At 49.3% G+C, this 21,487-nt stretch overlaps 1 protein-coding gene across 1 annotated transcript in view; it reads left to right on the plus strand.

Annotated features, from left to right (window-relative positions):
• Positions 1–21,487, plus strand: part of ZC3H3 (zinc finger CCCH-type containing 3) — a 150,991-nt gene that overhangs the window by 99,447 nt on the left and 30,057 nt on the right. Inside the window, exons 6-8 of the mRNA XM_034062216.1 lie at positions 10,273–10,354; positions 13,041–13,196; positions 16,609–16,678. Of these exons, the coding sequence (XP_033918107.1) occupies positions 10,273–10,354; positions 13,041–13,196; positions 16,609–16,678 (308 nt within the window). The remainder of the gene's footprint in view (positions 1–10,272; positions 10,355–13,040; positions 13,197–16,608; positions 16,679–21,487) is intronic.

The following is a 21,487-nucleotide window of genomic DNA, read 5'->3' on the forward strand; positions in this document are numbered from 1 at the left end:
CACCTTCCGCTAGACCAGGTTGCTGAAAGCCCCATCCAACCTGGCCTTGAACATGGCCAGGGATAGAACACCTACAGCTTCCTTGGGCAGCCTGTTCCAGTGCTCCACTCACAGGGAAGAACTTCTTCCTTATTTCCAACCTGAACTTCCCCTGTTTCAGTTTGAACCCATCACCCCTTGTCCTGTTGCTACAGTCCCTGATGAACAGTCCCTCTGTAGCATCCTTGTAGCCCCCTTCAGACACTGGAAGCTGCTCCGAGGTCTCCACGCAGCTCTCCTCTCCAGGCTCAACAGCCCCAATGTTCTCAGCCTGGCTCCATAGGTCTTATTTTGCTGTACTCTCCTTCCCCTGCCACACAGCATGGTGGGTTTGTAACCATAAAGCCCAAGTAGCTGGTGTATGTCAGTATTCTTATGTCATCTTTGACCTCTAGCCATAACTCATCCATCCTCCAGGGATGGAGTGAACAGATGCCCCCGTCTCTTGCTTTATGATAACTAGGTCTGGTCTATGAACTCTACCCATAACTCATCCACCTTCACAAAGATGGATTCCATAGGTATCACTGTCTCTTGCTTTATGATAACAGGGGCTGGCAGGGTGGAAGATTTGTGTTTGCTGATCACATCTGAACCTGCACACATTTATTCAGTGCTCTGTGTTTGCAACACTTGACGAAGTTTATCTAAAGACCCAAACAACAGCTTTTCCTTTCCTTTCGAGTGCCAGACACTGTGTTTGGGGGAGCAGAGAGCAGGGAAGTGTTCCTGACAGTTTAATAGCTTAGTGTTTCCTTACAGTGGGTTATAACTCTGCTCTATGCCTGGATTTATTGGGTCAGTGTTTTATCTCTTTATCACCCGATTACATCAAGAAATGTGATGCTGGATGTGCCTGATCCATCAAATGAGCTGATCCATCCACGCTGTTGCTCTGTCTCCAGCAAGTGATTTACTGATGGATTTTGGTGGGGACTTAAAACTTGGTCTTGGGGATGCACCTCCTGCAGCCATGTGCTCTATCAAAGTCAGTTGGAGTCAATCAGAGTCAATCCTGGGACTTCTAGGAGTGATAAAGGAACTCCTCCATCTGCTAGGGCAAGAGGAGCATGAGTTTTGCCATGGCTCATCCCCAACACACTTCATTGCTGGTGGCATTGAGAACACCTGGCTGGGGACAGGGAAGGCATCACTGCTGACCTAGGGTAAGCTTCTGAAGGTGTTTTTGGTGTAAAGAAGCTCCCTGAAGAGATTCATGGTGAATGATGTGTCTGCCCCATCCCTGTCAGTGTTCAAGGCCAGGTTGAATGGGGCTTGGAGCAAGCTGCTCTGGTGGAAGCTGTCCCTGCCTGTGGCAAGGGTTTGGCACTGGATGAGCTTTAAGGTGCTTTCCAACCCAAACCATCCTGGCAGTGTGTGATTCTATAACTCAGCTCTCGAGTGAGGATGGAAAAGGCTCAGAAGAAAACATGTAGCTCCAAACACAGAGCTCAGAAATCCACCTCTCATCTCTGCACGGAATGAAGATGCAGCATCAACATGGAAAAGCTCTTTCCCTTTGGGATAACTAGTATTTCTGCAATGATGTATTTCTCACTGATTAGAAAATAGGTGTGGAAAGCATTTGATACGTTGCAATTAATTAAGCCAGCGGAATGAATTGCTTTCTCCACTCACAATGAGCATTTGCCTCATTTCTTGCTACAGCTGCTAAGACGGGCTTCAGACTCTTGAGGAATTGCCGTGAAATTGGGGGAAGAAGCAAGAGGTCCTGACAATGTAGTGCTTCACAAAGGAATTCCAAAGGGAAACTAAAACAGCACAGCCCTGTGTGAGATTGAAAGCAGCACAAACCAAATTAAGGGTTGGCATTAGCCAGGAAGAGAACCTTGACTCCAATCAAGGCACCAGCCACCACCGTTGTGGTGAGAGGTGTTGCACACCCTGAGCAGGGGTGTTTTGACAGTGTCCAGGCTGATCTCCATGGACAAATTCTGCACTTCCTGATCCTCCACTGAGGTTTTACCTGCTGGGAGCATGCAGGAGCCTGGTGGGATGAAAGGCTGGTGGCTTTGGGGACACTGGTGTGGCTGAGCTTCACCCACTGGAAGGATGCTGGGGACTGGAATGATAGGACAAGGGGTGATGGGTTCAGACTGAAATGGGAAGTTCAGGTTGCAGATAAGGAAGAAGTTCTTTACTGTGAGGATGCTGAGGCGCTGGCACAGGGTGCCCAGAGAAGCTGTGGCTGCCCCATCCCTGGCAGTGTTCAAGGCCAGGTTGGACACAGGGGCTTGGAGCACCCTGCTCCAGTGGAAGGGGTCCCTGCCCATGGCAGGGGTTGGAGCTGGATGAGCTTTAAGGTCCTTTCCAACCCAAACCATTCCATGATTCTGTGATTTCAAATGCGGAGGGAGAGCTCCACACTGGGCGAAAGGAGGAGGAGGATCACTGTGGCACAGGGAAATGCACTCTCAGCTCCTTGTTTACCAACTCATTTTAGAAGTGCTGAGTGCCACAGAAATGCACTTTCCACTTTGTAAGGATGATGAAGTGCTCAGCACCAGCACTGGCTCCCCACGGCCAAGGGCTTGTGTGAACCATGCTCCCTCCTCTGGACTGCTCGGCTTCTTGAAAAGGAAAGGATGGGTTTAAGACTGGAACATTTCCATCACACATCCTCTGCTTGGTGGCACTCTTAATGCTCATGACATCTTTAATGTAGGTGTTCAAGCAGGAATTAGGCAGCAAAATACCTTGAATGTGTTGGGACCAAGTGGTGGAGGGTTAAGGAAGAAGTAGGTGGAGGAGAGGCCAGCACAAAGTGTGAGAACAGTGGAAACGGGAGTGTTGCATTCCTCAGCTTTCAGCTGGGTTTGGTGTTGCTTGTGCTGGGGCCCACATGTGCTTAGCCCCTTCGAGTGGAATTCATTGGGTTTAGGAATGCTCAATCCCTTATCCTTCTTGAACTCAATTCCTTGGCCCCTTTTGAGCTCAGCCTTTGTCTTTGAGATTGCTTAATCCCTTGGCCCCTTCAATCCTAATGTATTGCCTTTAGGATTACTCGATCCCTTACCCCCTTTTAAAATCAATCCCTTGGGCTGGGGATTGCTATATCCCTTGACCCCTTCAATCTCAATCCTTGCCTCTGGGATTACTCAGTCTCTTCCCCCTTTTGAGCTCAGTTCCGTGGCTCCTTCAGTCTTGATGCCCTGTCATTAAAACTGGGTCTCTTCAATCTCAATCCATCACTTTTGGGATTGCTCAGTCTCTTGCCCCTGTTGAGCCCAATCCCTTGGCTTCTTCAGGCTCAGTCCCTTGTCTTTGGGATTGCTCAATCCCTTTGGCCCTTCATGTTCAATCCCATGGCTTTGGGTTGCTCAGTCGCGTCCTCTTCTTGAGCTCAGTTCTTTGGCCCCTTTCAGCTCAATCCCTTTGTCTCTGGGATTGCTCAATCCCTCAAACCCTTCAATCTTAATCTCTTCCCCTCTTGAATTAAATCCTTTGGCTCATTTCAGCTCTACCTCTTGTCTTCAGGACTGCAGAATCCCCTACCCCTTTGAGCTCAATTCCATGGCCTCTTCAATCTCAATGCCTTGTCTTTGGATTGCTGAATCCTTTGGTCCCTCCATTCTCAACCCCTTGTCTTTGGGATTACTCAACCTCTTCCCCCTTTAGAGCTCAATCCCTTGCTTTTGGGGTTGCTCAATCCCTTGGTCCCTTTAGAGCTCAATTCAGTCTGGGATTGCAGACAGAGACTTGGGCTCCTTGAGGAGTACCACTGGGTCCAACACTGGTGTAGAACAGAGCTTGTAGAGCTCGGAAGATGCTCTACATGAGCCACTCCGGCCTCCTTGCAGTAATATGCTCATACAGCATCAAACCCAGGCCATGCTTCATTAATCAGTGTTGCTTCACTATGGGTTCAAACTGAAACAGGGGAAGTTCAGGTTAGATGTAAGGAAAAAGCTCTTAACTGTGAGGATGCTGAGGGTGCCCAAAGAAGTGGTGAATGCTCCATCCCTGGCAGTGTTCAAGGCCAGGTTGGACAGAGCCTTGGGTGACACGGTCTTGTGTGAAGTGTCCCTGCCCATGGCAGGGGTTGGAACTATTCAATGATCCTGTGGTTAAAGCACTCGTGAGTTCCTGACCCAGGGCCAGGCACATTCCTGTTGGAAGCTGCAATGGGATCAAGCAGGAAGGCACGAAAAGCTGCACTCCTGTAATGACAGCTCATCCTTTCCTTTGCTGTTACCTTCTAAAGAGTGAGGGCTCCTGCTGTCCGGTGAGTGAAATAAATGCCCCTCCGGAGCTGCTGATGCTGATCATCTGAAACACTGGAACACACTCAAATGAAGAGTAATTAAAGAAATAAATTTCCCTGAGCTGTGCCGGCCTCCAAAGGTTTGGTTCAGCAGGAAAGGGAAGGGGAGACTCACAAAATGAATCGCTGTGCTCTTCCCAAAGTAGGCTGCGTGCGCCATGGAGCAAAGCAGGGATATAATGGGACCTGTTAAAGGAGCTGTTGGTTAAAGCAAGGCTTTTCCTCTGTGGCAGGTCATGTTGAAGCAGGATGAGCACAAGGGCAAAATCCCATTTCTTGTTGAGTAATAACAGGAAGATGGGATAACCCTGTTATGGTCATCTCTAAGTCGAAGCACTGGACAGTAGAGCTGATCACTGAGTGCTGTCACAAAACCCCGGTTGTTTCCATCCTTGTATAAGAATTCCATAAATTATCCTTGATTTTGGGCAGTTGAACCAGGTGGGCAGCAATGGGCTTGATACTGGATGGCATTTTAACGGTGCTGTCAGAGTTGAACTTGTTCATCCTGGAGAAGGCAACAGGAGACCTTAGAGCAGCTCCAGTGCCTAAAGGGGCTGCAGGGAACCTGGAGAGGGGCTTGGGACAAGGGCCTGTAGGGACAGGCCAAGGGGAATGGCTTGAACCTGCCCGAGGGGAGACTGAGCTGAGCTCTTAGGCAGAAGCTGTTCCCTGTGAGGGTGCTGAGGCACTGGCACAGGGTGCCCAGAGAAGCTGTGGCTGCCCCATCCCTGGCAGTGTTCAAGGCCAAGTTGGACACAGGGACTTGGAGCATCCTGCTCCAGTGGAAGGGGTCCCTGCCCATGGCAGGGGTTGGAGCTGGATGAGCTTTAAGGTCCCTTCCAACCCAAACCATTCCATGATTCCATGATCTCTTGGTCCCACCTCACCCCATATCTGCAACTTCTCCCTCTTTTTAGGCTATTCCAGTTTTCTACAGCTTTTCTACCATATAAAATATAAATTACTGGATAAGATGTGCAAACAGAGCTTTCCACATGATGAGCCCCTGGTCCTTGAGCTGTGCCCTAGGAGCAATAAAGTCCTTCCTAAATAATTAAGCAGGTAATAATTAACCATGTTCCCTCTGTGCAGTATTTACAGCCTGGTTTTAATGCAGAGGAAAAGTTCAAGCATTCTTTTTGGTGGGTGTTTTTGTTGCAGCACAAGCCCTTGGGCAAAGTGGGGCTGAGCAGAGGTGTTGAAGCTGGATGGAAGCATCCCACTCCCTGCATGGGCACATTGGAAAGCTCCGAATGTTGCTCCAGAGGCTGATTCCCAGGCTTCCAAGGCAAATCCCTGCCAACCCTTCCCAGGAGGAGAAAGACCAGGATGCATTAGATGGACCCTTTAGAGCCTTGAGCTGTACTTTGTGGTTATGGGTGGATGGGAAAGGGTCCTTATCAATATATGGCTGTTAGTTTTAAGCATTTTAATAGTTGTGGAGCCTTTGACAGGGATAGATTCTGCTTTTTTCTCTTTTTCCATCAAAAGGCAATCCCAGGCACAGGTTGGGTGGAGAAGTGATTCAGAGCAGTCCTGAGGAGAAGGACTTGGGGCTGTTGGGTGAGGAGAAGCTCCCCATGACCCGGCTTCAACATGGTGCAGCCCAGAACCCCCCCATGTGCTGGGCTGCACCCCCAGAGCATGAGCAGCAGCTCAGGGAGGGGATCCTGCCCTTCTGCTGCATGAAGGGGAGACCTGAGAGCAGCTCCAGTGCCTAAAGGGGCTGCAGGAAAGCTGGAGAGGGGCTTTGGACTGTAGGGACAGGCCAAGGGGAATGGCTTGAACCTGCCTGAGGGGAGACTGAGCTGAGCTCTTAGGCAGAAGCTGTTCCCTGTGAGGGTGCTGAGGCGCTGGCACAGGGTGCCCAGAGAAGCTGTGGCTGCCCCATCCCTGGCAGTGCTCAAGGCCAGGTTGGACACAGGGGCTTGGAGCATCCTGCTCCAGTGGAAGGGGTCCCTGCCCATGGCAGGGGGTTGGAAGTGGATGATCTTAAGGTCCTTTCCAACCCAACCCATTCCACGATTCCATGATTCTCTACAAGCTGTAATTTCAAGCGAGACACACGCTGCGGGAAGCACCGTGGGACCGCTTGGCTGTGGATTCCTTTAGAGGAGCAGGGAAGAAAGGAGTCAGGCTGTAGCCCCCGCTATTAATCATAGCTGTAATCATGCATTTAATGAACATGACAGCTCCTGCTCCCTCCGGAGCGACGCGTCGAGTCTCGCGCCTGGGGTTTAGGTACAGCAATCACTTCTCACCGCTCGCGCTTGAGAACACCCCGAGCCGCCGGAGCAGCCAGCGTCAGGTTGGGATGATGCATGAAGAGAAACAAGCCCGTTTGCACGGGCTGTGTATTTCCTTACAGATGATGCGCTTCAAACCGACTTAAATCATTAAGAAAGGGGGGGAAAAAGAGGAGGAAAAACCACCTGTCCCTTAGGCAGGGTATAAAATATCCAGCCTGACGCCACCGTGCTGGGTGTAATCACTTCAAAAGCCCTTAATGTGCACTTCTTGATGCTCTCCCCAGCAGCTTTTAGTTTTCCCTGCTTTTTTCCCTCCCCCTGTTGTTCCCACTGCCATGGAGTGTGCACAGGGGAGGAACTTGCCCTGGCACTTATTTACATCTCTGCAGTGAGGGACTTGTGTAATGCAGAGGAAGATGTGGGACGTGGGGGATGCTCTCTGATCTGACAGCATCACTGCATCCCGACGCTGATGCTCACCCCAATTGCAGAGTAACTGGGGAGGAAAATGGGACAGTTTTGTGTCTGGCATCTGTCCTGCAAAGTAAAATCATGTCTGGACCAATGGAAACTCCCAGAGTCAAGCCCTTTGGGCATCATTTTGGTTTCTTGTTTAGTATACTCCAACTTGCGGCAATTTCAGCTTCTAAGTTTTTAAGTCAACCCTTATCCAGTTCCCTGTTGCGTTGCTCAGCCCCAGTTTCACCCCAGTTTTGGATTGCTTTGATAATATAGATACTGTATTATCTGAATCACCACTGCTGCAAAATATCAGATGCTTTGCATTTAGTAATGAAAAGCTCTTGGTGTTTGCTCTAAGTGAGCATCCCAAGTTGGTACCCACTCTAAATACCCAAACTTGGGTTCTCTTTAAACATCTGAGCCATCAAACTGCATCCCCTCCATCCTCTCTCGGGCTGCTGGGATGCTCACAGAGCCCTGCTTGTGTTGGAACTGATTTTTACATGATACAAAAGCTTCTAAAAATACTTCCCCCTAAATCCCCATTGACAGCACAAGGTTTAATTATGGAGCTTCTTATCCAGCAGCGTGAGGCAGGCGCTGGGTTGTCTCCTCCTGGGTAAATATTGAGGTGCTTTTCTAATGGTTCAGAGAGGATTTGCATGCAGGGTGAGCAATTAGGGGGTGGGTAAAGGGTTTCTTTGCCAGCTGCCAGCCTGATGCTTTGCCAGGCATGGTCGGCAGCACTGGATGGATGCATCCAACCCGGATTCTGCTGTGGATGGGACTGGCTCTCAGGTGGTTAAACTGCCTCCAGGCTGTGAGTTAATTCACAGCAAGAGGTGTAATAGGAGATGAGCATCACTTGTCCATGTGTAATAACATAACTTCTTGCCAGAAGATAAAATCTGGGCAAAAGCCACCCCAGACATCATGCTGTGGATGTATTTTTGCTATCTACAAACCAAAAACCAGTGGTGTGATGTTGTTGCAACCTTTATTTCTTTACTTACCTATTTATTCTTTTAGTGATTTACCGTTTCGGGCCAATATGTGCTTGTCAGGCTGCTTTAACTGAAAGGATGGCACACAAACAGGGAGCGTGTCTGTCCCCAAGAGTCTGCTTTTATGTGAGGTATTAAATATTCAGAGACACTGTCTACTGCCCTGTAGAGCAGCTTCTGGTATAGCCCATCCTGCTGAGCTTGCTTTAAGGAGCATTAAGCACAACAGCAGAGGGCAGAGGGATGCTCTGTCCCTATACTAATGTGTGGACTTTAATTTGGGTCTTTCTGCCTGCATCATAGAATGATTTGGGTTGGGAGGGACCTTAAAGCTGATCCAGCTCCAACTCCCTGCCATGGGAAGGGACACCTTCCACTAGAGCAGGGTGCTCCAAGCCCCTGTGTCCAACCTGGCCTTGAACACTGCCAGGGATGGGGCAGCCACAGCTTCCTTGGTTCAGCTGGGTGGTCAACCTTGGTAGCCTCAGCGCACATCCTCACTAAGAGATGCTCAGCGGTATGTTCAGAGCAACCCAACATTGATGTGTATTTATTTTAGCACTGAAAAGATGCTCTTATATAGCATCATTGAATCACAGAATGGTTTGGGTTGGAAAGGACCTTAAGATCATCCAGTTCCAACCCCCCTGCCATGGGCAGGGACACCTCACACTAAACCATATCACCCAAAGCTTCATCCAACCTGGCCTTGAATGCCAGGGATGGAGCATTCACAACCTCCCTGGGCAACCCATTCCAGTACCTCACCACCCTAACAGTAAAGAATTTCTTCCTTATATCCAATCTAAACCTCTGCTGCTTAAGTTTCAGTCCATTACCCCTTGTCCTATCAGTACAATGGTATGGATTGGAAAGGACCTTAAGATCATCCAGTTCCAACCCCCCTGCCATGGGCAGAGACACCTCACACTAGACCACGTCACCCAAGGCTCTATCCAACCTGGCCTTGAACACTGCCAGGGATGGAGCATTGACAACTTTACCACATCATTTACCACTTCTTTAGAGCAGAGAAGCTCTGAAATGAGAGGGAAGCTGAAAGGAAGAGATGCAAATACCCCTCATCAGTGCCTCAGACGCCCGGTGAACACTCCACACGCTCACAGCAAGCTCGAGCGAGCTCGCGGCAAGCCTCAATGCGCTTCCCAATGAGTTACACAGAGTTTACTCCATGCCTCTGATCGACAGGCATGTGCCACCCGCTCCCACATCGCCGCTGCTTTGAGTAGCAGAGGGAACAGATGGGGCTTTGCCGCTGGTGGCAGCCCGAGTGACAGCTCGCGCGTGGGGAGAGCGCGCTGCCGCTCGATCAAATTCCACTCCTTCACTTCCCAACACGCCCGGGCTGGCAGGTGAGTGACTGAGCCACCTGGAAAACCGGGAGCCAGCCTTTGTTTTCAGCTCGTTCTTTTCCGCCCCGCTCAAGGACAGTTTAATTACGTGAGCGCATGTAGCCGATGCAGCAGCTGGGTTTCCCCAGCCAAGCCAAGCCAAGCTGAGCGTGGAAGTGATAGCAAAAGCATGGGGGTTATCCAGAGGGGGGTTATGGTGTGTTTGGGTGCTATGGGGAAAGGTTCCTGCTGTGGTTGGAGCTGGGAAGGAGACTTTTTGCTCTGGTTGGTCTGTTGGTGCCAGCGATGTGGTCCAGAAAGAGCATCCTCACCCATCCGGGCTCTGGGAGCTTCTTGCTTTGGGTTAAGGTCGTAAGATCATAGTATCATTTAATACTTTGGGTTGGAAGGGGACTTTGAAGGTCATCTAGTCCAACCCATCTGTAATGAGCAGGGACATGTTCAACTAGATCAGGTTGCTCACAGCCTCATCCAACCTGACCTTGACTGGCCAGGGATGGGGCACCTGCCACCTCTCTGAGCAACCTGTTCCAGTGTCTCTTCATAAAGACTTTCTTTCTTATATCCAACCTAAATCTCCCTCCTTTTAGTTTAAAACTGTGACCCCTTATCCTGTCATTCCAGACCATACTAAACAGACTGTCCTCAACTTCCTTATCAGCCCCTTTTAAGTACTGAAAGGCTGCAAGGTCTCCCTGAGCCTTCTCTTCCCATGCAGAACCACCCCAACTCTCAGCTGTTCCTCACAGCAGAGGTGTCCTATCCCTCTGATTATTTTATGGACCTAAGATAATGCAAACTGCATGAAATGGATTGATTCTGACCAAATGATCTCTGTTTTCCTCTGTTTCCAACAGGAAGGTTGCAGTGTACACCCAGTCCTGGCTTCTCTCCATCCAGCTGCCTGAACAGATCAGCCACGAGCCGATACATCGCCAGGTCTGTACTTGTGGGGAGGAGCAACGTGCTCCCCCTCTTAATGCTGCCTGTCAATTATGCTTGGGAGGGTGTCAGAAGCTTGAGATGCTGCTATTTCAGTGGCTGTTTATTCACTGGAGCTCTGGTCACTGCTTTTCCCCAGCCTCTCCTATGAGGTGGTTGTAAGCTCAGCAGAAAGCCGTGGTTTCTGCTCGGAGAGGGTTTGAAAGGTTATAAATGCATAGAAACACCTTCCAGTGAGCAAAGAATTGCAAATCCTACTTAGAAAGTCCCTTTTTAAATCAACCATATTGTTCTCAAGGGGTATTTGGTTTTCTTTTGAAAGTCCATCCCAATTTAACCCAGCGAGCGTGGAGGTTTTCCTTCTCTCTTTCCCTTCCAAAAAGTGGGAATGTGCCATGTGGAAAGCACCTTGTATAGAAGAATGATGTTATGCTGCTGGTGTTGAAAGCCCTGCTGCCTTTCTCATCCCCTTCTTGTGTGCACATAATGCAACACATCTTCATGAGCATTTGCAGACAAGACCTTCTTAACTGTAGCAGGCTAAGTGTGGTAGTTCCAAATGTCCATATACAGATACAATGGCAGATTCTAGCTGTATTTTATCTCCAACCTGAACTTCCCCTGTTTCAGTCTGAACCCATCACCCCTTGTCCTATCACTACAGTCCCTGATGAAGAGCCCCTCTCCAGCATCCTTGTAGCCCCCTTCAGACACTGGAAGCTGCTCTGAGGTCTCCCCACAGCTTCTCTTCTCCAGGCTCAACAGCCCCAATGTTCTCAGCCTGGCTCCATACAGGAGATGCTGCAGCCCCTGAGCATCCTCATGACCTCCTCTGGACTTGCTTCAACAGTTCCATGTCCTTCTGATGTTGAGGACACCACAACTGCAGCCAGTGCTGCAAGTGGGATCTCACAAGAGCGGAGTAGAGGGACAGGATCACCTCCTTCAATATGGTATCATACCATATTGTGGCTTTCTCTGCCTTAGCCTTGGAACCACCTCAAGTACCAAGAAGCAATTAGTGATGGAGCTTGGTGTCACCCCCAGGCCATTTATGATGAAAGAGGTGGTGTCATTTCTAATGCTGAAACTGGCCTTTCACATTCAATATTTTGGCTGTGTGAATTTGTCTTCTTCTCATTGCATTTTAACTCAAGAACTGCAGATAATCAATAATAACAGAGATAAAAATGTGCAGTCACTCCTCAATACATTGCTTAGAGCAAGTATCTGTTATGGGTAATGCTACTTTGACCCTTAGACCTGTGTTTCTGACACCAGGAGGACCAAGACTTTGGAAATACATACATATTATATATATATATATATAATTTTCCATATCAGTCTTAATTCTTAGTCCCTATGGAATCAATGCATACAACTACCTAGAGAACCTGAGTGGCTTCATTTGCCCCCATCCAGAGCACTGTGTCCTCTGCAAACCTGAGTTGACTATCATGTATCATCTAAATATGTACTCCAGGAGAGCAAATCTGCTCTCTGGTGTTGCATTTACCCTGATCTCATCACTTCCCCTCTTCCTCCTGGTGTCATGCCTCTCTATAGCTGCTGGGTAATTACCTCTCCAGCTGGAAGCTTATGGAAAACGTGTGCTAAGCACATCTGATATCCTTCAGGATCTTCTAGTGGTCCCTGGCAATTAACAGCGACTTCTTCTGGTACTTGGTATTAACCCCGTGTTCCACTGGCTGTCATGTAGGCTGTTTGCCACTTAAAGGACTTGAATAGCAGCAGGTCAGTTTGCAGGGACACGTGCAGAAGTGCCCTCAAAGTTGCTTGATGTTTGCATCCCATGCTGCATGGAACCAGCATGGGAGAAGATGGGGTTTGCCTCACGGTGTTCCGCAGAACTTTGGGAAGCTCTTTCCATGCTCATAGAATCATAGGAGAGAATAATGGTTATGGAGGTGGGAAGGGGTCTCTGGAGATGCTGTCCTTCCTCCTGCTTCAAAGAACCCAACCCCTGCATGGGCAGGGACACCTTCCACTGGAGCAGGGTGCTCCAAGTCCCTGTGTCCAACCTGGCCTTGAACACTGCCAGGGATGGGGCAGCCACAGCTTCTCTGGGCACCCTGTGCCAGCGCCTCAGCATCCTCACAGGGAACAGCTTCTGCCTAAGAGCTCATCTCAGTCTCCCCTTGGGCAGGTTCAAGCTATTTCCCTTGGCCTGTCCCTACAGGCCCTTGTCCCAAGCCCCTCTCCACGTTTCCTGCAGCCCCTTTAGGCACTGGAGCTGCTCTCAGGTCTCCCCTTCAGGAGCCTTCTCTTGTCTAGGCTGCCTCAGGCCAGCTCTCTCAGCCTGGCTCCAGAGCAGAGCTGCTCCAGCCCTCGCAGCATCTCCATGGCCTCCTCTGGCCTCGCTCCAACAGCTCCACGTCCCTCTTGTGCTGCTGCCCCAGAGCTGGATCAGGGCTGCAGGAGGGGTCTCCCCAGGGTGCATCAGAGGGGGAGAGTCCCTTCCCTAACCTGCTGCTCATGCTCCATGGCAAAGTTGGCTGAATATAAGATCTAACAGCTTATGGCCCAGCAGGAACTTCCTGAGTATCTCACTCTTTCTTCAAAGTGAACTTGGGCTCCTCTGTGTTGTTGAAGTGTCTTCTCTGTGTCATTGTTGTGTTGAAGCTGAACACGTTACCTGACCCTGTCTCTCTTTCCTGTTCAGCCGTGCTGTTCAGCGGAGTTTGGCCATCATCCGTCAAGCCAAGCAGAAGAAAAAGAAGAAGGAATACTGTATGTACTACAACCGCTTCGGCAAGTGTAACCGTGGGGACAGCTGCCCTTACATCCATGATCCAGACAAGGTGGCCGTCTGCACCAGGTATGGTTGGACACACCAACATCATGCTTTGATCAATCATTGTAGACTAAGCCATTGCTTGGCCTTGGTGCTTGCTCACAGAGCCATGGAATCAGCCAGGTTGGAAAAGCCCTTTAAGCTCATCCAGTCCAACCCTTCCCCAGCACTGCCAAGGCCACCACTAACCCATGGCACTGAGAACCTCATTTCCACGGTGTGTGAACACTTCCAGGGCTGGTGACTCCAGCCCTGCCCTGGGAAGCCTGTTCCAATGCCTGAGCACCCTGTGGGGAAGGAATTGTCCCTAATCTCCAGTCTAAACCTCCCCAGGTGCAGCTTGAGGCCATTATCTGTGATATTCCTTGGGGAAACAATCTGATAATGGAGATGTAAGACCATGAGGATAGCTGCTCTGGGTCAAGCCTAGGGTATACCCAACACTTGGGTTGGCAGGTACCTATAGGAGGACAGGCTGAGGTACACAGAGAAGGGCTCTTTCTCTTTGCTGGCACTAGAGCTTCTGGCAGTGAAGTTCTGCAGCCTTGCTAAGGTTTGTCTTTCAATTGCTAAAGGTTGCTACGAAACCATCGTCATGTAATAGTTCATAGTTCTTTGTCCTTTCTTTAACACATGGTATTTATGGCAGTGGGTTGCACAACTGAATTATGGACTGCATGGAAAGTGATTCCTCAACTGACTGCTCAACTACTGTGCTGAGTTCCTCCTCACTGATAGTCCTTGAGAAGGACTGATCACCTTCTAGGCACCAGTTACAACCATGTAGTTCTCCCTTCTCTGTCCAAACTTCCCAGATTGGAGAATGATGGTTTATTCAATCTTTTCCGGTAATTTTACCCTAAATTTACCCATCATTTTACATGTATTAATGCCAATAAAGCAACACACCACCAGCCTCCAGGTTAAATACACACAGTTTGGTTGTTCTGCGCAGCCTTTAGGGATTACAGAAATTATTTCACATCTTGGAGATGGATACCATTCATGCATTCATTCAATGGTTATGGTTGGAAAGGACCTTAAGATCATCCAGTTCCAACCCATGCCATGGGCAGGAACACCTCGCACTAGACCACGTCACCCAAGTCTCTGTCCAGTCAGACCTTGAACACTGCCAGGGATATTCACAACTTCCCTGGGCAACCCATTCCAGTGCCTCAGCATCCTCACAGTAAAGAACTTCTTCCTTATATCCAATCTAAACCTCCACTGTTTGAGTTTTAACCCATCACCCCTTGTCCTATCACTACAGTCCCTGATGAAGAGTCCCTCTCCAGCATCCTTGTAGCCCCCTTCACACACTGGAAGCTGCTCTGAGGTCTCCACGCAGCTTCTCTTCTCCAGGCTCAACAGCCTCAATGTTCTCAGCCTGGATCCATACAGGAGCTGCTCCAGCCCCTGAGCATCCTCGTGGCCTCCTCTGCACTTGCTCCAACAGCTCCATGTCCTGTCACCAACACCTTTAAGTAACCTTCCATAGCATAGTCCAGAAGCTCTAAAATTATTCAAAACTCAGAGTAGTGTTTTAAGAATTAGCAATAAAATCATATAGAAAGTTATTAATTAGAATAGTTGTCCTTAGTGATGTACTCACTGCTCTGAGGTTGAGGATGCCATCAGGGGTTGCCAGGTGGAATGCAGAACCTAAACCAAACGGCCAGTTCTCAAAGAGACCATCTAACATGAATGATTTTGAGTCTTGGGTAATACCTGATGCAGATGCTGGAGCAGTGCAGATGTGAGTGACTTAAGGGCCTGCACTGACCATGCACTAGGTGATTTCTAGCAGCCCTTCTCAGATCCATGCAACAGGTTTGAATCCTTCAGCCTGTGTCTCTGTGCAGCTACAAGGCTTGATAATATATTATGGGAGAGCTGATCCATGGTGCCAGCTCATTATTCCTGCCCAACACTTACATTCTGTGTCATTTAAAAAGTGAGTAAAAGCCAACTCTACTGATCATCTTGAATCATTTCTCTGTGCAATTGCTCCCATGCTGGAATCATTTGGAGGTTGCACAAAGCTCAATGGGAGATCATAGAGGAGGGAAAGGTGATTATTGGGTTTTTAACTGGTTTCTTATTCTCTTATTACACATCCTCATGAGCATGGAGATGGTTATGGCGCAGCTCTCTGGTCACGATTACTTCTGGTGACAGAGGACAATGGATGCCAGATACTGAGTCCTCACTTTGAATCATGGAATGGTTTGGGTTGGCAAGGACCTTAAAAATCATCCAGTTCCAACCCCTGCCACAGGCAGGGACACCTTCCACTAGAACAGCTTGCTCCAAGCCCTGTCCAGCCTGGCCTTGAACACTACCAGGGACAGGACAGCCACAACTTCCCTGTTCAACCTCCATCAGTGTCCCACCACCCTCATAGTGAAGAACTAATGTCTAATCTAAATCACCCCTCTTTCAGAATCCCTTTTTCTTCTTATGTTGGTGACCAAGGCTGCTTTTGGGCTGTGTTCCTTGCATACTTCAGGAATTCCTGGACCTTGAGGTCTTCTGAGTCTCCATCCTGCCCCATTTCAGTGGATCTCGAGAGGACAACAGTGATTTTCTCCCAGTCCTTTGTCTCCTTACCCTGGTGCCTCCCAGCTCCATCTCTCTTCTTTAGTTTGACATTATCATCTCTTATTTTTCTCAGTCTGCTTTTGATTTAAGGTGTCCTTTCACTTGCAGACCTGGATGTTTCGAGGAGGTGTACGTAGCCATGCTGTGATCACAGCCTGCAAACCTTATTGCCATCCAGCTCTCTTTCCCATCTCTACGTTCCCATTTATACTTTGTTCAAGTCAGTTTTATTTGATTTTTAATGAATTTCTCCATGCTCATCTCTAAATTTGCCCAGATTCATAAATAAAGCATATTCTGTGCTCCACAACCTACCATACCCCTGGGGTCTCCTTTAGGGGGTTCAGGCAATCACTCTCCCCATGATAACGTGTACTTATTGGGAGCTCAGAAAAACTTCTGAGTCCAAACATCCTCATGTCCTTTGGGATCTTAGTTGTGTCCCTGTCTCTTCACCTCCTGGCTGCTGGCCACACACACTTGGAGGTCCTCCTTGTGGTTTATGTAGCATCTGGTGTCATCAGGGCTCTAGGAAGAACCTTTCTCCTTCTGAGAGCATCAAGTCTGAACCTTTGGCCTTGTTCTACTTACAAATGAGCTATCAAATACAATGAAAGAACAAAATCTATCAGGAAGCATCGACTGCTCTTCCAACAAGAAGGACCTTTAGCATTTTAGGGCATGAAATGGGCTTTAACAGCAACCTTGGCAGCAGCTGTATTTGTGGCCTTGGGTACACCTGGCAATGGGACAAGGCAGATGCTTGGTGTTTAAAACCACGTGTTTTGTGATCCATCTCGTGCTCAGCCCTCTCCTTTTGGTGTCTCTACAGGTTTCTCCGTGGCACTTGCAAGAAGACGGATGGGACCTGTTCCTTTTCCCACAAGGTGTCCAAAGACAAGGTCTGTATGGGCTTCCCAAGGAGCGTGGTGTGGCTCTATGAGTGAGCAAACACTGGTGGTTGTAGGGAAGTCCACCTCATTGAGTTTGCTTGCCACACTGTTCAGGCTCATGATGGAATCTTCATCAGGGACTGTAGTGATGGGACAAGGGGTGATGGGTTCAAACTGAAACAGGGGAAGTTCAGGTTGGAGATAAGGAAGTTCTTCCCTGTGAGGGTGCTGTGAGGCCCAGAGAAGCTGTGGCTGCCCCATCCCTGGCAGTGTTCAAGGCCAGGTTGGACACAGGGGCTTGGAGCACCCTGCTCCAGTGGAAGGTGTCCCTGCCTGTGGCAGGGGGGTTGGAACTGGATGATCCTTTCTAATCCAAGCCATTCTATGATTCTGTGATGGGGTTGTGAGAGCAAAGAGGGTCTCTTCAACTGGCATGGTGGTTGAATACATGAATGCATGCTGTGCATTGATACGTGAGTGTTATACATGGATGCATTAAGCAGCAGATTGGAAACCGGAGCACTTGTGCTGGGTAACATGTGTTTAAACATCAAGTATACAAGAGAAGGAGCACAGGAACAGCATTTAGAATCACAGAATCATAGAATAGTTAGGGTTGAAAAGAACCTTAAGATCATGTAGTTCCAACCCCCCTGCCATGGGCAGGGACGCCTCACATTAAACCATATCACCCAAGGCTTCATCCAACCTGGCCTTGAACACTGCCAGGGATGGAGCATTCACAAGCTCCCTGGGCAACCCATTCCAGTGCCTCAGCACCCTCACAGTAAAGAATTTCTTCCTTATATCCAATCTAAACTTCTGCTGTTTAAGTTTCAACCCGTTACCCCTTGTGCTATCAGTAGAGTCCCTAATGAATAGTCCCTCTCCAGCATCCCTGTAGGCCCCCTTCAGGAAGGGGGGGTCTATGAGGTCTCCACGCAGCCTTCTCTTCTCCAGACTGAACAGCCCCAACTTTCTCAGCCTGGCTCCATACAAGAGGTGCTCCAGCCCCAGAGCATCCTCATGGCCTCCTCTGGACTTGTTCCAACAGTTCCGTGTCCTTTTTATGTTGAAGACACCAGAACTGCACACAATGCTCCAGGTGAGGTCTCACAAGAGCAGAGTAGAGAGGCAGGATCACCTCCTTTGACCTGCTGGCCATGCTCCTTTTGATGCAGCCCAAGATACAGTTGATTTTTTGGGCTGTGAGCACACTGAAGCCAGCTCATGTTAAGTTTCTCATTGATGAACACCTCCAAGTCCTTCTCTGCAGGGCCAGAAAGCAGGATGCAAACAAAAACCAGTTTACCCAGAGAAACCTGTAAGGCTCAGCCCTTCATTGTGTCACTCAAGGAGTCTGTAGCCTCCCTTGGCTGTATTTCTGGTGTCATTTGTAAGAGCTTTCATAGGTGAGACTGGGGCATGGCAGGGACTGGAGCTCGCCTGGATCTGGAAGTGCTGCTTTGAATTACTCACACTTTGGGTTATTTAACCTGTGCCCTCTGAACTGTCATTATAACACCTTCTTCTCCCCACTCTCAGACATCACCATCCTCCATTCACCATCCACAGCATTATGGAGATAATAGAATAATACAATGATTTGTGTTGGAAGGGACCTTAATGCTCATCCAGTTCCAACCCCCTATCACAGGCAAGGACACCTTACACTAGAGCAAGGTGCTCCAAGCCACATCCAGCCTTGCCCTGAACACTGCCAGGGATGGAGCAATCACATTGCAACTATAAGGATGGGGTAATTACAGTGCAATTAGTCACCTGTAAAGGATTTATCCCATGGGACATGAGGTCTCATCAGGGTCTGGGACAACACCTTCTCCAACAGCGCTTGTCTTCTGTTCCCTCCGTTTGCCTGAGGCACGTTCCCTGTCAGCAGGGAGCTCATAAGTTATCCTGGCAGTGAGCAGAGCTGCTCTGAACCAGCCACAAAGCACCAGATGGTTTTTACATGTATTTCTCTTCAGAGTCACTTAATCACGAGTATATAAAATAGAGAAGGTAGGCTGGGGACAGCTGTACTCCCTGCCTCGTGGCATGTCAGAGGAGGGATGGGGATGAGAATTGATAGAAGGGAAAAAGGCCAGTTCGCTTTTTTCCTTTCCTATAACAGATAGTTAGACTGCAGAAATAAAGAAGCCAGGAAAGAAGTAAGCTTTGCAAAGGGACTGGCTGTTGCTGTATCCAGTTGGGAGTGAATATGGGGCCAGCGACTTCTTATTCAGCCTGGAGAAGGCTCCAGGGAGAGCTTAAAGCAGCTCCCAGTGCCTCAAGGGGCTACAAGAAACCTGGAGAAGGGCTTTGGACAAGGGCCTGTAGGGACAGGGCAAGGGGAATGGCTTGGACCTGCCTGAGGGGAGACTGAGCTGAGCTCTTAGGCAGAAGCTGTTCCCTGTGAGGGTGCCCCATCCCTGGTTCAAGGCCATCCAGTCTGTGATTCTATGGCTCTTTTCACCTGAGTGAAGGAGGATGAGGGATGGTTCAGGGGTCTCTCCACTCACCACCTTGTCATCAGCACAGCCTGGAAGAGAAACAGCCTCTTCTGAGGAGTTCAAGCTTGTTTCAGGGTGATTTATGGCTGCGGGGATGCTGCTACCCAAAGCGAGCAGCCGCTTTGCTCTTCGGCTCCTGGTCTCCCTGTTAACCCGGGTGATCGCTAGCAAAGGTGGTGTTAGCATCATTTATCAGCAGAGGAGAAAGGCAGGTGAAGTTGTTCAGGAGAGATAATACCGTGTTTCCCATCCTCCTTCCATGTTCTGGGAGTTGATCCCACCTCTTCTTGGGATGAGGGATTGGAACGGTGGCTTGGTTTTGGCTGAGTTGGGGGTTTAATGTGCTGAGTGGTACTGTTCTGGTGGTTAATGGTGATGTGGTGTCAGTTGGGGCTTGGGGGGTTCCCAGTTCTGCTGATGCTCCATTAGTTGACCATGGTTATCGGGGGGACACCCCACAACCTCCTCCTTCAGGTTATTGTGTATCCCACCTCAGTGGGAAGTCCCTGGTGATGCAGCCCTGTATCCAGTCCACAAGGTGAAGGACCAAGGTCTTGCAGGGCTTAGCTATTGATTTGAGGACAAAACTTTTGCTCAACCTTGGGATGATTCCACGCCTCAGTTTCCCTGATGAAAAATGGGGACAATTCCTTTGTTTTCTATGGGAAAGCTGCATGAGTTCGGCTTTACCATACTTCCTTTTCCCCATCCTTGTTCCAAGCAGAGGATGGTCTCTGGCATATGAGGGTGCTCCAGATGGGCACAAAGCTTTGCAGATGCTTTCAAAATCCAAACTGTCCCTCTGGCAGTGGAAGAAGCAGCCTGGAGGAGAGGGAAAGCTAATGGTTGTGGAACTGTGCTCCACAGAGGATGCAGGGCAGAGCCCTCAGCATCCGTCAGAGTGGTCATAGAATCACAGAATGCTTTGGGTTGGGAAGGAACTTAAGATCATCCAGCTCCAACCGCTGCCACAGGCAGGGACACCTTCCACTGGAGCAGCTGCTCCAAGCCCCTGTGTCCAACCTGGCCTTGAACACTGCCAGGGATGGGGCAGACACAGCTTCTCTGGGCACCCTGTGCCAGCGCCTCAGCACCCTCACAGTAAAGAACTTCCTTATCTCCAACCTGAACTTCCCATTTCAGTCTGAACCCATCACCCCTTGTCCTGTCACTGCAGTTCCTGATGAAGAGTCCATCCCCAGCATCCCTGTAGGCCCCCTGCAGACACTGGAAGCTGCTCTGAGGTCTCCACGCAGCTTCTCTTCTCCAGGCTCAACAGCCCCAATGTTCTCAGCCTGGCTCCATACAGGAGCTGCTCCAGGCCCTGAGCATCCTCATGGCCTCCTCTGGACTCGCTCCAAACGGAGCATTCACCACTTCCTCGGGCAAAGGGGATTTCTCTGTGACGGGGCTGATCCACCAGCACCTCCCAGTGATTGAGAGCCACCAGTAAATGTGAATGAATGGGTTTGTGAGTGAAGGTTAGCGAGAGGCTAAGACTGGGGCACCCGCCCGCTGCTGCTACAACAGCTTTTCCCCTTGAGGAACTCGCAAAGAATCAGCATTTTTCTCCCTAATAGAGCTTCAAAACTCTGTTGTGAGCAATTTGGAGCTTCACGTGGAGTTTCGGGTTCATTAGCTGCTGCCTCCAAAGCGTGTTCGGAGTCAAAAGCTGTCTAATACGGACGCCCCGCACCACTGCCTTGAATTAATGTTATTGTTATTTGTGTGGACGTAGTGGGGTGCAAACAAGGTTAATTGAAATGAGAGTGCTGCTTCCTCTTGATAATGGCTCGGGCTTGACAGCGAGGAGGAGTTGAGGTTTGTAGCAGAGCTGCCTTTATTACCCCTTTTTATTAGAGCTAATTTGGGCTCTAGATCAAAAACTACATTAAGGGAATCATTTACGGTCACACCACCAGCACCAAACCCAGATAGCCCCCGAGCCCTGTCCTTTATGTTAATGCCTGCAGTTAAAAGACAATTAAAAATAAACTCTTCTCTTTTAAAGCACCCTTTGTTTTCTTTCCTCTCGGCTTCCCTCTCGAGCTCTCTTTGCTTGGAATGAACCAAATGAGTTCAAAACCTAATGTGCCCTTCAGGGAAAAAGGGATTGTTTCTGGATAGCCTCCATTGGGCTCATTGCAGGATTGTAAATATTAGTTTGGGGCTGCTCAAACTGCCAGGACTGAGATGCTACCAGTGAGCAGAGGGAGGGATGCAGGACCGAGCAGGAAGGGAATCCCGCATGTAGGTGAGCAGCAAGGGATTAAACAGGAGGAGCTGGACCATCGCGATGGCTTTG

The sequence above is a fragment of the Melopsittacus undulatus genome, chromosome 1, assembly GCF_012275295.1.
Source record: "Melopsittacus undulatus isolate bMelUnd1 chromosome 1, bMelUnd1.mat.Z, whole genome shotgun sequence".
NCBI lineage: Eukaryota > Metazoa > Chordata > Aves > Psittaciformes > Psittaculidae > Melopsittacus > Melopsittacus undulatus.